The 12,442-nt window shown below is 44.0% G+C and overlaps 1 protein-coding gene across 5 annotated transcripts in view; it reads left to right on the top strand.

Moving 5' to 3' along the window:
- ptpn13 (protein tyrosine phosphatase non-receptor type 13) overlaps window positions 1–12,442 on the top strand; it is a 74,520-nt gene that overhangs the window by 45,798 nt on the left and 16,280 nt on the right. For all 5 annotated transcript variants that reach the window (XM_015942937.3, XM_015942938.3, XM_015942939.3 and 2 more), the window contains 7 exons: window positions 4,018–4,168; window positions 4,298–4,436; window positions 4,530–4,682; window positions 6,635–6,817; window positions 6,942–7,104; window positions 8,763–9,171; window positions 10,375–10,487. In XM_015942937.3, the coding sequence (XP_015798423.3) occupies window positions 4,018–4,168; window positions 4,298–4,436; window positions 4,530–4,682; window positions 6,635–6,817; window positions 6,942–7,104; window positions 8,763–9,171; window positions 10,375–10,487 (1,311 nt within the window). The remainder of the gene's footprint in view (window positions 1–4,017; window positions 4,169–4,297; window positions 4,437–4,529; window positions 4,683–6,634; window positions 6,818–6,941; window positions 7,105–8,762; window positions 9,172–10,374; window positions 10,488–12,442) is intronic.

Below are 12,442 nucleotides of genomic sequence, written 5' to 3' on the forward strand. Positions count from 1 at the left end.
TGTAGGCACTGCTAGCCGACGATCCTGAGATGACCGGAGCGGCCGGGCCGAGACGTAAGCCTTTGCAAGAGGATTCAGGTAGATGGGAGCCGTACCGTCTCGGACTTTGTATGCTAGTGTTAGCTATTTGAATTTGATGCATGCTGCTAGCGGTAGCCAGTGGAGCTCAATGAATAGAGGGGTGACGTGTGCTCTTTTTGGCTGATTGAAGACCAGACGTGCCGCTGCGTTCTGGACCATTTGAAGAGGTCTCAGTACTGCCTGGGAGACCAGGGCATTGCAGTAATCGAGGCGGGAGATGACAGTAGATTGGAACAGGAGCTGGGTGGCATGTTGTGTTAGGTATGGTCTGATCTTTCGTATGTTATACAGCACAAAGCGGCATGAACAGGCAACAGAGGCAACATGATCTTTAAAGGTCAGGTGTTCATCAATCACAACACCCAGATTTCGAACTGCCTTTGAAGGAGCCAGAGATAGGAAGTCATTTTGGATTGAGATATTGTGCTGTATGGATGGTTTTGCTGGGATGACAAGTAGTTCAGTTTTAGAGAGGTTGAGTTTGAGATGGTGGGATTTCATCCATTTTGATATGTCAGAGAGACAGTTTGATATTCGTGCAGAGACAGTGTGGTCGTCTGGTGGAAATGACAGATAGAGCTGGGTGTCGTCTGCATAGCAGTGGTAGGAGAAGCCATGTGATCGAATGATCTCACCCAGTGAGGTGTTGTATATGGCAAAGAGAAGAGGTCCTAGTACAGAGCCCTGGGGGACTCCTGTGGCAAGATGGTGCACGGTAGAGGATTGTCCAAGCCAAGATACTGAATGATCGTCCTGTGAGGTACGATTCAAACCAGGCGTGTGCTTTCTCTGTGATGCCCATGCTAGAGAGTGTGGACAAAAGGAAGCCATGGTTGACAGTGTCAAATGCAGCCGATAAGTCGAGCAGGATAAGCACTGAGGATTTGCCTGTCACTCTAGCTTCTTTTAAGGATTCCGTCACTGCTAACAGAGCAGTTTCAGTGGAGTGGCCCTTTTTGAACCCAGATTGGTAAAGGTCAAGCAGACAGTTTTGTGTGAGGTATTCTGTGATCTGCTTGAAAGCCACCCTTTCAATGATTTTGGACAGAAAAGGGAGGAGAGAGATAGGTTGGTAGTTCTCCACATGATTTGGAGGAAGAGATGGGGTTTTTTTTAGCAGCGGTTTAACCTGAGCATGCTTGAGAGAGGTGGGAAATGTACCGGATGTCAGTGAAGCGTTGATCACATGTGTGACTGCTGCAGCTACTGTAGGAGCAATAGCTTGGAGCAGCTTAAGCCGGGCGTACACTGTGCGACTTTTTCACTCGCAGCGTTCAGCTTCAGCTCAAACTGTACGACTTCCTCGCAGAGCAGATCTCACGAGACATGTGCTCACACTGCACGACCCAGTTCTCGCATGCGACCTGACTGCTCACACTGTACGTCTGGTAGCAACACGTCGGCCCTAAAAATGTGCTAAAAATAGCAGTTTTTACTCAACACGTCAGACTTTTTTGTCTTGCCTGTTGTTCTTCGGGAGTGCTGCAGGAGGACACACAGGGATTTATGGGGGTTGGATGAGGAAAACGAAATAAAGAAAGTGAATCTGTGTTTTGTGATCAGTTTAATTTGACATGAACACGACAAACATGCTTTCTTGACAATCTTTGTGAGTAAAAAAACGTGTAGAAACAAAAACGAACAGCGTGTGTTATTAGGGAAATAGCGAGCGACCGGCCGGCGTTGATGCAGGATTGCGCGCGCATGCGCTGTGAGCGGTTCTGATACTTTTTGGATCGTAGCTGCTCGCAGCGCCGCTTCAACAGTGCGATACCCTCACGAGGGACGAGCGAAATATTAAACACACCAGAAGTCCCTGCGACCTCACGACTGCTGATCGGCGGCTGGTCACGTGGTGTTAATCGCCTCTCGTAACCCCCTGTACACTACACGACCGCTCGGCGCAAAACTCGCCCCGATGTCGTGGCTTCTCGCACGACTGGAAAATCGGCTCAAAAAAGTGAAAAAGTCGCACAGTGTACGCCCGGCTTTAGTCGGAATGGGGTCAAGTGGGCATGTAGTAGGGCGACTGCACGTGAGAAGCTTGGACACACAATTCTCAGTGACAGGGGAAAAAGAGGAAAATGAAGCAGTAGGGCCTGAGATGGTTGGGCTTGAAGGAGTTTGTGGTAGTGAATGTTCAGGAGTGGCCAGTTGAGTAAACTGTTTGCTTGTAGCTGCCACTTTGTCAGTGAAGAATGAGGCAAAGGTGTCAGCTGCTAGACTGTTGGTAGGAGGTGGAGATGGAGGGGTGAGCAGAGTTTTGAATGTTGAAAATAGTTTCTGAGAGTCAGTAGAGCTGAGAATTTTGTCAGTGTAGAAAGCTTTCCTTGCATCAGTGACGCTGGCAGAGAATGAGGACAGTAATTCCTGAAATTTCAATAGATCACCAGGATCTTTTGTTTTGCGCCATTTCCGTTCCGCAGCTCTAAGATTGATGCGTAGAGACTGGAGGGTATCATTTAGCCAAGGGTGCAACTGAGAGGATCTAGCAGGTCTAGTGGCTAAAGGGCACAAGTTATTAAGACAAGAGCAGAGTGGAGCAGAGTGACTCGGTGGCTTCATTCACTTCATAAGCAGAGAATGTGCTGGGAGATGGAAGAGTGGAGGCAACAAGAGAGGAGAAGTGGGTGGGTGCCAGATTGCGGAGGTTGCGGCGGAATGACCATTGGGGAGGAAGCAGTGGACCTCCCTTGTAGAGTCGTGCTGAAATGGATGAAGTAATGATCCGAAAGATGCAGCGGTGTGACAGAGATTGTGTCCATGGCACAGTTTCTGGTGAAAATGAGGACAGGTGCTTTTCCAGCTTTGTGAGTTGGAGGGCTTTGTACTAGTTTTAAATCAAATGATGGCATTAGTGACAGGAAGCCTGATGAGCTGGGATTGTCCAGGTGAGTATTCATGTCTCCAAAGACCATTGTGGGACAGTCGTGCTCAGGAATGGAGGAAAGCAGGGTGTCGAGTTCTGTGTTTAACTGTCAATATGGGGTGCTGTGTGTGCATTAATGAGGAAAAATTGAAATTAATTGATTTTAGCAAAATGGCTGCAGTATAACAGTGAAAAATTCACAGAGGTCTGACTACTTTCTGTACCCACTGTTACATCCCCGACATGTGTTGGTAAAAATGTGAAGGAAGGGGGCAACATACGAACTGGTGGAGGAGTTTAAAATGGCTTTATTTGTACAAAAAGGTATTAAAAACACAAGCAAACAGATTTCTTTTAAAGGTTAACATTACAAAGCAAATTATCAACTATAAAACACCTGGTAAAAACTTATATTAAAAGTTTTACCGCAACGAAGGTGTTTTAAAATCCTGAAGTTGGTAAAAGGCTTAAAACATTCTACTTACTAAAACACCTGGTAAAAACTTATTTTAAAAGCTTTACCACAACGGAAGGTGTTTAAAACCGAGGTCAGTAACATTGTCTCAAAGTTAACCTTAAAACCCAAACACACAAAAGATCCCACTGGATCATCCCAAAACTTCTACTAAGAGTTAAAAACCAACCCAAAGTTTAAAACTCAACAAATCCAAACGAAAAGGGGTTGAAATTACACAAAACCTGGAGGACAGCAGAACCCCTGCACTGCTGCCTCTCAGACTGCTGAAGGCACAGCCTTTTTATACAGGTGTTGGTGATCAGGGAGATTCAGCTCAGCTGTGCTCCTCAGCAGCCTGGGAGAGAGGAGAATAAGGGGCGGTGTCAGGCTGATTCACCAGAGCTGGGTGATCCTGGCTCCTGCTCTTCCCTGGCCAGACTGGCAACCGTAACAATGATCATAATGTTTATTATTATCTCATCTGAGGTGGATCCTTAAATCTTTGTTCTCAAATATGAAAAACCTGTGCTAGAGAAGTTGAGACGAAAACCTTAATATTTCCACTTTATCTTGATCACAACTTTATGCCCTTTCTTTGGTTTTTGGACAGATAATGAATATTTCTTCATGGATTCTGATGCCAAACTTGCCAAAGTAGCCCCGGATGGATGGAAGGAGGATCCCAAGAAAAAAAGAACTGATGTGCCTTTTACTCTCTTCTTGCGCATAAAATTCTTCCTTGATGACATCAACCTTATCCAGTGAGTGTAAATTTTAGCCATTAGTCAGATATTTAAATGGCATATTTGTGCAACAGTAACAGAACACTGAAGCCTTATAGTTCATGTTACATAAAGTTGAACCAAAGGTTGATTTGTTGTGGAAAACAGGCATGCTATGACCAAACATCAGTACTACCTACAGCTGAGGAGGGATATCTTGGAGGAAAGAATACGCTGCAACACAGACCATGCCTTGCTTCTGGCTTCACTGGCACTGCAGGCTGAATTTGGTGACTACCAGCCTGAGGTACTGACTCCTCCCTGTGCCTCATCAGTAACAATAGCTGGAAGTTCTGATTGACTTGCCACATATTTGTGATTATTCTGTTCTTTGCTGCAGTGCCATGGGAAGACCTATTTTAGACTGGAGCATTACCTGCCAGCGTCTGTCTTGGATAAGGTGGACCAGATGACGCTGAGGGAAGAACTGCCAAAGCTCCACAGTAACTTCTATGGTGCATCAGACGCTGAAGCAGAGTTTGAGTTTCTGAAGGTTAGCAGTAAACGTTCATAGAAATCAACATCTTATACAGATGGATGCAATTATTGTGTTTGTACTAAAACATCTATAGCAGGAAAAGAACAACATTTATTAGAATTTTTGAAGGCTGTAGCTGGTTTGCATTTATTTTTAACAGCACAGCAAAGACAAATTGTGTTGTGCCACAGGGATGCACTGATAACATATAGATTTTAAAAAGAGAATAAGTATTTGCTAATACCGAGTACCAATATAAGTACTAATAAGTGTCATTACACAACTTAAATTGAAGTTTTTTTTTTCATTAAACACTTTAAAAATAATTTAAGTGTGTTTTACTAGTAAATAACTACCCTCTTGTTGTATTTTTCTGCTGTAGAACCGCTCTTGGTTTAACACAATGTTACATTTAGTCTTTTTACTGAGACCTTTTACTGGTTTTGACTTTAACGTCAACGGTGTGTCTACTGACATTTTAGAATGAACTTCTGGAAAACAAAATACTTTTTTCTGGTAGTGTTTTTGAACCTCGATAACACTTTGTCATCAGTAACAGTAAACCTTAATACTGTCATCTTTAGCTGACACAAACTCATAATTGTGACTATTTTCAGCTGGAAAACAAACATCTCTCTATGTTGTTGTTTACATTTGTGTTGCTGGCTGCTGGTATGTTTTACATGTGAGCTTGAAACTCCATGTGAGCGATGCAGCGCACCAATACACAAGAAGATAACAATTATATATATATATATATATATATATATATATATATATATATATATATATATATATATATATATATATATATATATATATATATATATATATATATGTGTGTGTGTGTGTGTGTGTGTGTGTGTGTGTGTGTGTGTGTGTGTGTGTGTGTGTGTGTGTGATGCACTGGCACTAATGTTAACAAAGGGACCCTTATTGTAAAGTGTTACCATACCTTTTTACTTGGGAAAACGTTACCTGCATCATTAACCTGTACAAGCATAAAACTGGCTAAGCAGTTGAAATTTTATTGTGAACATAGTTTGTAGTCAGCCTTGTTTTTGTCACCTTCGTTCTTCTAGAAATGTGTCTAAATCACTGCTATAGCTCCTCCTCTGCTACCCAGCTGCTTAAAGGCATGCTGCTGTTAAATTCTTTGTTCAGCCCGATACTGTATGGCAGCAACGGCTTCTTACTCTTCTTTTTATGTAACTTGCATTCATTTTTTGTGAATTCCTGCTGCTTACTGGCTTAGACCTTACTGAGTTATGAGTATGAGGAATCACACATGGTATCGGTTCAGTACCAGATGGTGGCATCGGCATTGGTGCATCCCTAATTCCCATCACATAAATATATATGTTTTCCTGCCCTAAAACCACTGTGTTTATTTATTTTAATGAATAATTACAGTTTTGACTCAAGTCACTAAATGTTACCTGTTGTTTACCTTCTGTTAACTTCTGATTTCTTTTCTTTTGCTTCATCCCACTCTTGCTGTGCTGTTCTGGTGGCACTTTTCAAAGATTTAGCTTCAGTTATTTCAGTAACAGACAGATCTTACAGTTAGTACTTTAATAAAAGGCTGCCAGAGCGTATCAATCTGTCTATCTGAGGGATTAGTAAAAGTTTGTAGCCCAGCAGCTGTGGACTGAGGAGGAATACGCACAGACCTCGAGGGGAAACGGAAGGCATCAGTGTTGTCTGAGTCTTACATTTTCTTTAAAAGTTAAGGACATATATTTGAAGGTCGGCAAATAGCCCTGTGCTTTTGGCTAATGCATTTTTTGCATTTCTTCAAATGAACAAAATGTTGCTATTTATATTTGACGTTAAAATCTGTTGTTTTATTGACCAATGTGAGTCTTAAGGCCTGCTTTCTGAATGAAGCTTTTCAACTCCACATAAATCTACTCTCTGCCTGTTGTGAACATTTATAAACGAGTTTGTTTTTTTATTTTTTAAAGGCCAGCCAGAAATTGACCGAGTACGGAGTCCATTTCCATCGAGTTCTTCCAGAGAAACGATCTCAGACGGGCATCATGTTGGGTATCTACTCCAAAGGGGTGCTTATTTTTGAAGTCCTTAATGGAAACCGTAACCCAGCGCTGAGTTTCCCATGGAGGGAAACCAAGAAAATTTCCTTTGCAGTATGCCCTTTTTACCCTTTCTTATTTAGAAATTTAAAAGCTGCACAGTTGTTGATTTTGTTCTTTATATTTGAACTCCTTCTTTAACTTATGGTCCTGATTTTTAATTGTTTTCTTTTTAAAGAAAAAGAAAATTTGCCTCCAGAACACATCAGATGAGATTAAGCACCTTTTTCAGACGGACAGCAACAGGACATGCCAGTATCTGCTACAGATGTGTTCCGATCAGCACAAGTTCCACCTGCAGACGAAGGCACGCCAGAACAACCAAGAGCAGCAGGATTTAGGTACAGCACACCCCCACGTAGACATCGGTAACTCGGCTTTAAAAGGTGTGGAACACAGAAAAACATTTTTAATTATTATTTCCAATCAAAATTGGTCTCTCTGAGTTTCAAGCAGGTTGAACATGAAAATAGGCTCCTACACTAGTCTCCTGCATTAGTGTCTGATTGAATACAGATGGTGAAACTCTAGTAGTGATGGGATTTATGGCTCTTTCATGGGAGCCGTTCATCAGTCGGTGGTTTACCATTTACATGTCCGTGAGGGCGCACGGGGTTGGCTAGCGTTCCTCCCATTTCTATACATATCAATGGTTCCTCCTACGTCCATCACTGCAGTGGGTGGGGTTTGAGCGGGTGAGTTTGACCCACTTCCGGGGAGGTTTGTTAAGATGAACGGCTCTCTGCAGGGACTCGGCTCTCATCATTCACTTTGAAACCCGTTCAAAAGATTTGATTCGTTCGTGAACGTCACATCACTAAACTCTAGGATTACAAAAGTCTACTTCACACCGTCACTTGACATTCATGGACTCACCCTTCTTGGCTCACAACGAGGAAGGCTGTTGTTGTTTTAACGTCCAGGAAACTGCAGAGAACATCTCAACTAGTAGAAGCTAACTATTAGCATTAGCAACTCTGCCACACAGCAGAACTCCTCAAGGCTTGTGTTAATTGTGGAGATAAAACATCAGCATTGAAGAACAAACAAAGTCAGTGGTAGAGTCGTGTTGCCGTTATCCAATCTGATGTGAGATGTCCAAATATCAGGAAACGAGACTGCAAATCTGCTAGTTCCTGAAACAAGCGCATCTGAGCATCCAGTATGATCTATAAGGAAGGCATTCATTCCTACTACCACTGTAAATGAATTGATTAAATGAATGTTCAACACCTTTATTGATAGACCATTTCCTAGCTCAACCTTAAATGCTGGTCACATACTTGTAGTGTGCACTTGTAATGCCAAACATCCTTTCCTGTTCTACCTGAAGGGAGGGTGAAATATTCAGTACAGGCCTAAAGTTTGGACACACCTTCTCATTCAATGTATTTTCTTTATTTTCATGACTATTTACATTGGGAGATTCTCACTGAAGGCATCAAAATTATGAATGGACACATGTGGAGTTATGTTCTTAACCAAAAAAGGTGAAATACCTGAAAACGTGTTTTATATTCCTTTTTCTTCAAAATAGCCACGCTTTGCTCTGACTACCGCTTTGCGCACACTTGGCATTCTCTCGATGAGCTTCAAGAGGCAGTCACCTGAAATGGTTTTCCAACAGTCTTGAAGGAGTTCCCAGAGGTGTTTAGCACTTGTTGGTCCCTTTGTAAATGGCCATGGTCATGAAAATAAAGAAAACACATTCAATGAGAATGTGTGTTCATACTTTTGGCCTGTACTGTACGATAGAACATTGTTCTTTGGAGGTGATTTATGGTAGACAAAGTCACATCGTAGTTGTCTTACACACCTGAGTACGACTTGCAAGGCATGTATTCCTACTAGAAACCACTGCAAGTGAACCCTAACGCCACCTTTAATGTTAGAATTTTGAGACTTTTTTCTATAGTTGTTGATTTCGCTCTAATTGCTAACTGTCAACAAATGTAGCATACCAACTTGTTTTGTCATTTACTTGTTTTCCTTTTCACAGCAAACAACCCACTAAACAGCATCCAGTATTCCCTCAACCCTCTGGGTGTAGATGCACTTTCCAGGAATGTGACCCTGGGCAACCTGGCTCCTAGGTTGTCTACACGTTCCAACCCAGACCACCTGAAGAGGATCTCTTACTCTGAGGCGGCTCTAAATAAGGCACCTTCAGGCTCGGTTATAGTTCATGATGAGCTCCACCTTCCAGGTTTCCATCCTACAGCATCCACGACCTTTTCCAATCCTCGGCTGTTGAGTCGTTCCCACCATAACTTGGCTCTGCTGCCGGAGACTGCAGAGCACCCAATGGAGGAGTCGGACATCAGGATGTCCAACCAAGTTGTATCCCATTTTCAGCAGCATCAGCGTGCCAGTTCAGACACAGACTCCCTGGCACCCCAACAGGACAGGTACAATATGAGAAGTAGCACATTTTAAAATGTGTATTCGTAGAGCCTTGAAAGTGAGCACACTTAATGGCACCTGGCGTGGCGGGGGGATCCCAGCCTCACCCTGAGTGCCGGTGCCCACTTCCAGTTTTAAGCTGCACCTAGACACTTAGGGTTCTTGGGGTGAGTGGGGTTGTGTGGTGGCGTCAGCTAGTGTAGGCCAGCTGATGCCTGCACTGCCCTCCCCCAACCACAGATTGCATTATACAATACGCATCAACACCAAATTAGAGCAGGCGGAGGGAGATAGGGGTCTTATCACACTTCTGTTCTCAGTAAGCTGCCCGGGTCTTGAGGCTAGGAATGGAAGATGGTCGTCTGGTTGGGGTCAGAGGTGGTGTGTAACTGCTGTGTTCTGAGCTTGGCCAAGTCAGGGGTGGGTGGCTGCTGGCGGTCCTGGGGGCTTGCCGTTGTTATCTCCCGTGGCTCTGGCGGTTTCTGGCTGAGGCCCCCGGGGTAATCCTCTGCCCCCCGGGGTAATTCCTGCACTCCGGGGAGACCCATGGATCTCTGGGGCTTGAAACTCCTCCATCTTCCACATGTCTTTGGGGTCAGGTCTGTGGCCCCTCACACTCTGTGTTAAGACACTCCTATAGAGAAACCTTACATATACATACACACTTCTGTCTCCATGTCCGTTTGGATTTTAAACAACCAAAAGTATTTCTAATGAAGTTTTTGTATCAGGAGTGGCATTGATGAGAGTAAGACTGCAAGGCTTGCCTTTGACATTCACACATCAATTCTGATTGCTTCACAGCCAGAAAAAACACAGTAAAAAAAAACAAGTGATTTGTAACAAAGTAAAAATTTTCTGTTCATTCAGGATTTTTCTCAAAGGAATGTGTTTGTGTGTGAGCTATTTGTGAGGATTTGTTATTGCTGATTGCTCTACAGAGACATAGAACGCACCCTTCATCTCCTAATTGATCCTCTGCGGGTCTCCGTGAGGCTGCAAATGCTCCCTTCTGTCTTTATCACATGATGGTGCCTCCTACTCTGCTGCTATTTTTTTTACATCATGTGTTCTTTTTAAGTTGGGAATCTGTGTACATGAGTAGAGCCTAAAAACTCAGAGAAATGAGCCCTTTTGGTCTTTAGTATGTTTTATTTTCTGTTTAGTTTTGTCTCTTTGAGGCTGATCTTATGTTCTTACCTTCTCAGATCACTCAGTGCAATAATCAACAACAACAACAACCCAGCCTGGCGCCTGAGCAAGTCTCAGAAAGAATCCGACTCTTCGTCCACAGAGGATATGGGCCAAGCATATGTTGTTGGTAAAGAACATTGTATTAATGGAAAAGAGCATTAACATTATACATCAAACGTGTTTTCCTACCACTACATTGCTGTAATGTTTTTACATGACTTAAGATTGTTTACATGAAACTTGAATAAAACTCTTAAGTCAGAATTTTTTTTCCATGTCAGTAAAATCATAGGCCTCTTCCTGACTGTGTTCACCCAGTTTGGAGGCTCAAGCCTGATTTATGCTTCTCCGTCTGCGTCAGTGCGGAGACACGCAACACCATTATCCGTCCTTGCGTAGGGCTCCGGCAGGCACGCAAGTACGTACGGAGTCGAGCCCACTTTTTTAAACATCCGTCGAACGAGACGGATTACGCAAGCTTGTGATTGGTCAGGACGCCGCTGTTTACAGCTCCGCCATTACGCCCTCAAAAACATAGAGAGCCGAGGATAACTAGAAGCAGACACGGAGCAGCTTGAAGAATACCTCGCGAAAAAACTCTAAAAACATGAACGTTTAATTCTCCCGTGACTGGAGGAGTGAAAAGATGCGCAGCAAGCGTTTTATTTGTGGACGGAAATGACAGGAAACGTGTCTTTAGAGGTGGCGAGCGCATGAAGTGGAGGAGAATGAGAGACAAATATGACCGTGTTAAAAGTCTCTTATATAAAAGAAACACAATATAAACACACGGTCTTGGACCGATACATGACAGGATACCACAGAACAGTGCTACGCCCTCTGTTGTCCTGCCGGGCAATTGCTTTGCAACACTCTCCAGGAGACGGAGAAGTATGAAAGCAAAACGCTTCCGTCAATCCGTGCGTGTCTGTCCCTTGCGGAGCTGACGGAGAAGCATGAACCAGGCTTAAGCCGTAGCTTTCTCAACACCCAGATGTCCATCATCACCTACAGATGTTAGGTCTGCTGTCATTAAGACAGCTAAGTAGTTAGACGTGTTGCCATATCTCTAGCAGTATTCATCCCTGTTTCTGTATGTAGCTTCTGTTTTAGTCCTTATTGTTTGAAAAACACAAAGAAAACTCAACTCTGTTCATTTTACTTGCAAATATACTTCCCTTTGGTTTCTGCGTAGGTTTTTTTTCTGCTTACTGAACAGAGTGTTACGCCGGGGACACACCGGCCGCGGAAGCGCCGCGAAGCGCCGAGAAGCGAATCGCTCACGAAATTCGGCCGCTGCTCGCCGCTCCTCAGTTCAGATCAGACGCGCCCCAGTCGAGGCGCGCCTCGGCTCAGCTGTAGTTTTTCTTTTAAAACACTTGGTGTCCTCAATTTCCTCTCTGCCTTTTCTCAGCTATTTTCCTCTACGTGTGTGCGCGCGCGCGTGCGTGTGTGTGTGTGTGTGTGTGTGTGTGTGTGTGTGTGTGTGTGTGTGTGTGTGTGTGTGTGTGTGTGTGTGTGTGTGAACCTATGGTATGAGTTGTTTCTGCCAGCTGAATCTCTTGGAACCCGCTCCAATTCTGCAGCTGTATCCCAGCGGTTTCTTCTGAAATGGGTACGTAAATAATCATGTTTTTCGGGGGTCGTACAGCTCCTTGTGTTTCTCAACTTCCATAATTAATTTAAAGTCATCCATCTTAACTGCTTGCCTCAGACTTTCTGCCTCTCTGTCCTGTTTGCTCTGGTGAAAAGACACCCAAAACCACACCCCCTTCACGTGGTCACACACGCACACAAGTTCGATGTGTGTGTGTTCGTGTGGTTTTTCTGCAGTGTCTGATTACGAACACATTTGACTATTGCGGAATTTTATTTTGAAATGCTTTATTTTGTTAACTTTACCGGCCTGCCTCTTATGTCTAGGTTTGACTTCCTGCCAGAATTGACGCGATTCACCCGCGGCTCGCGAAAAAAATAGAGCCGACGCCGAAATGATCGCTGCACGGCGCAGGCTGGGGCGCCGGCGCGCGCAGGTTGGGGCGCCGGCGCGCGCCGGCGCGAGGCGATTCGCGGTGCTTCGGC

This window comes from Nothobranchius furzeri, chromosome 6, assembly GCF_043380555.1.
Source record: "Nothobranchius furzeri strain GRZ-AD chromosome 6, NfurGRZ-RIMD1, whole genome shotgun sequence".
NCBI lineage: Eukaryota > Metazoa > Chordata > Actinopteri > Cyprinodontiformes > Nothobranchiidae > Nothobranchius > Nothobranchius furzeri.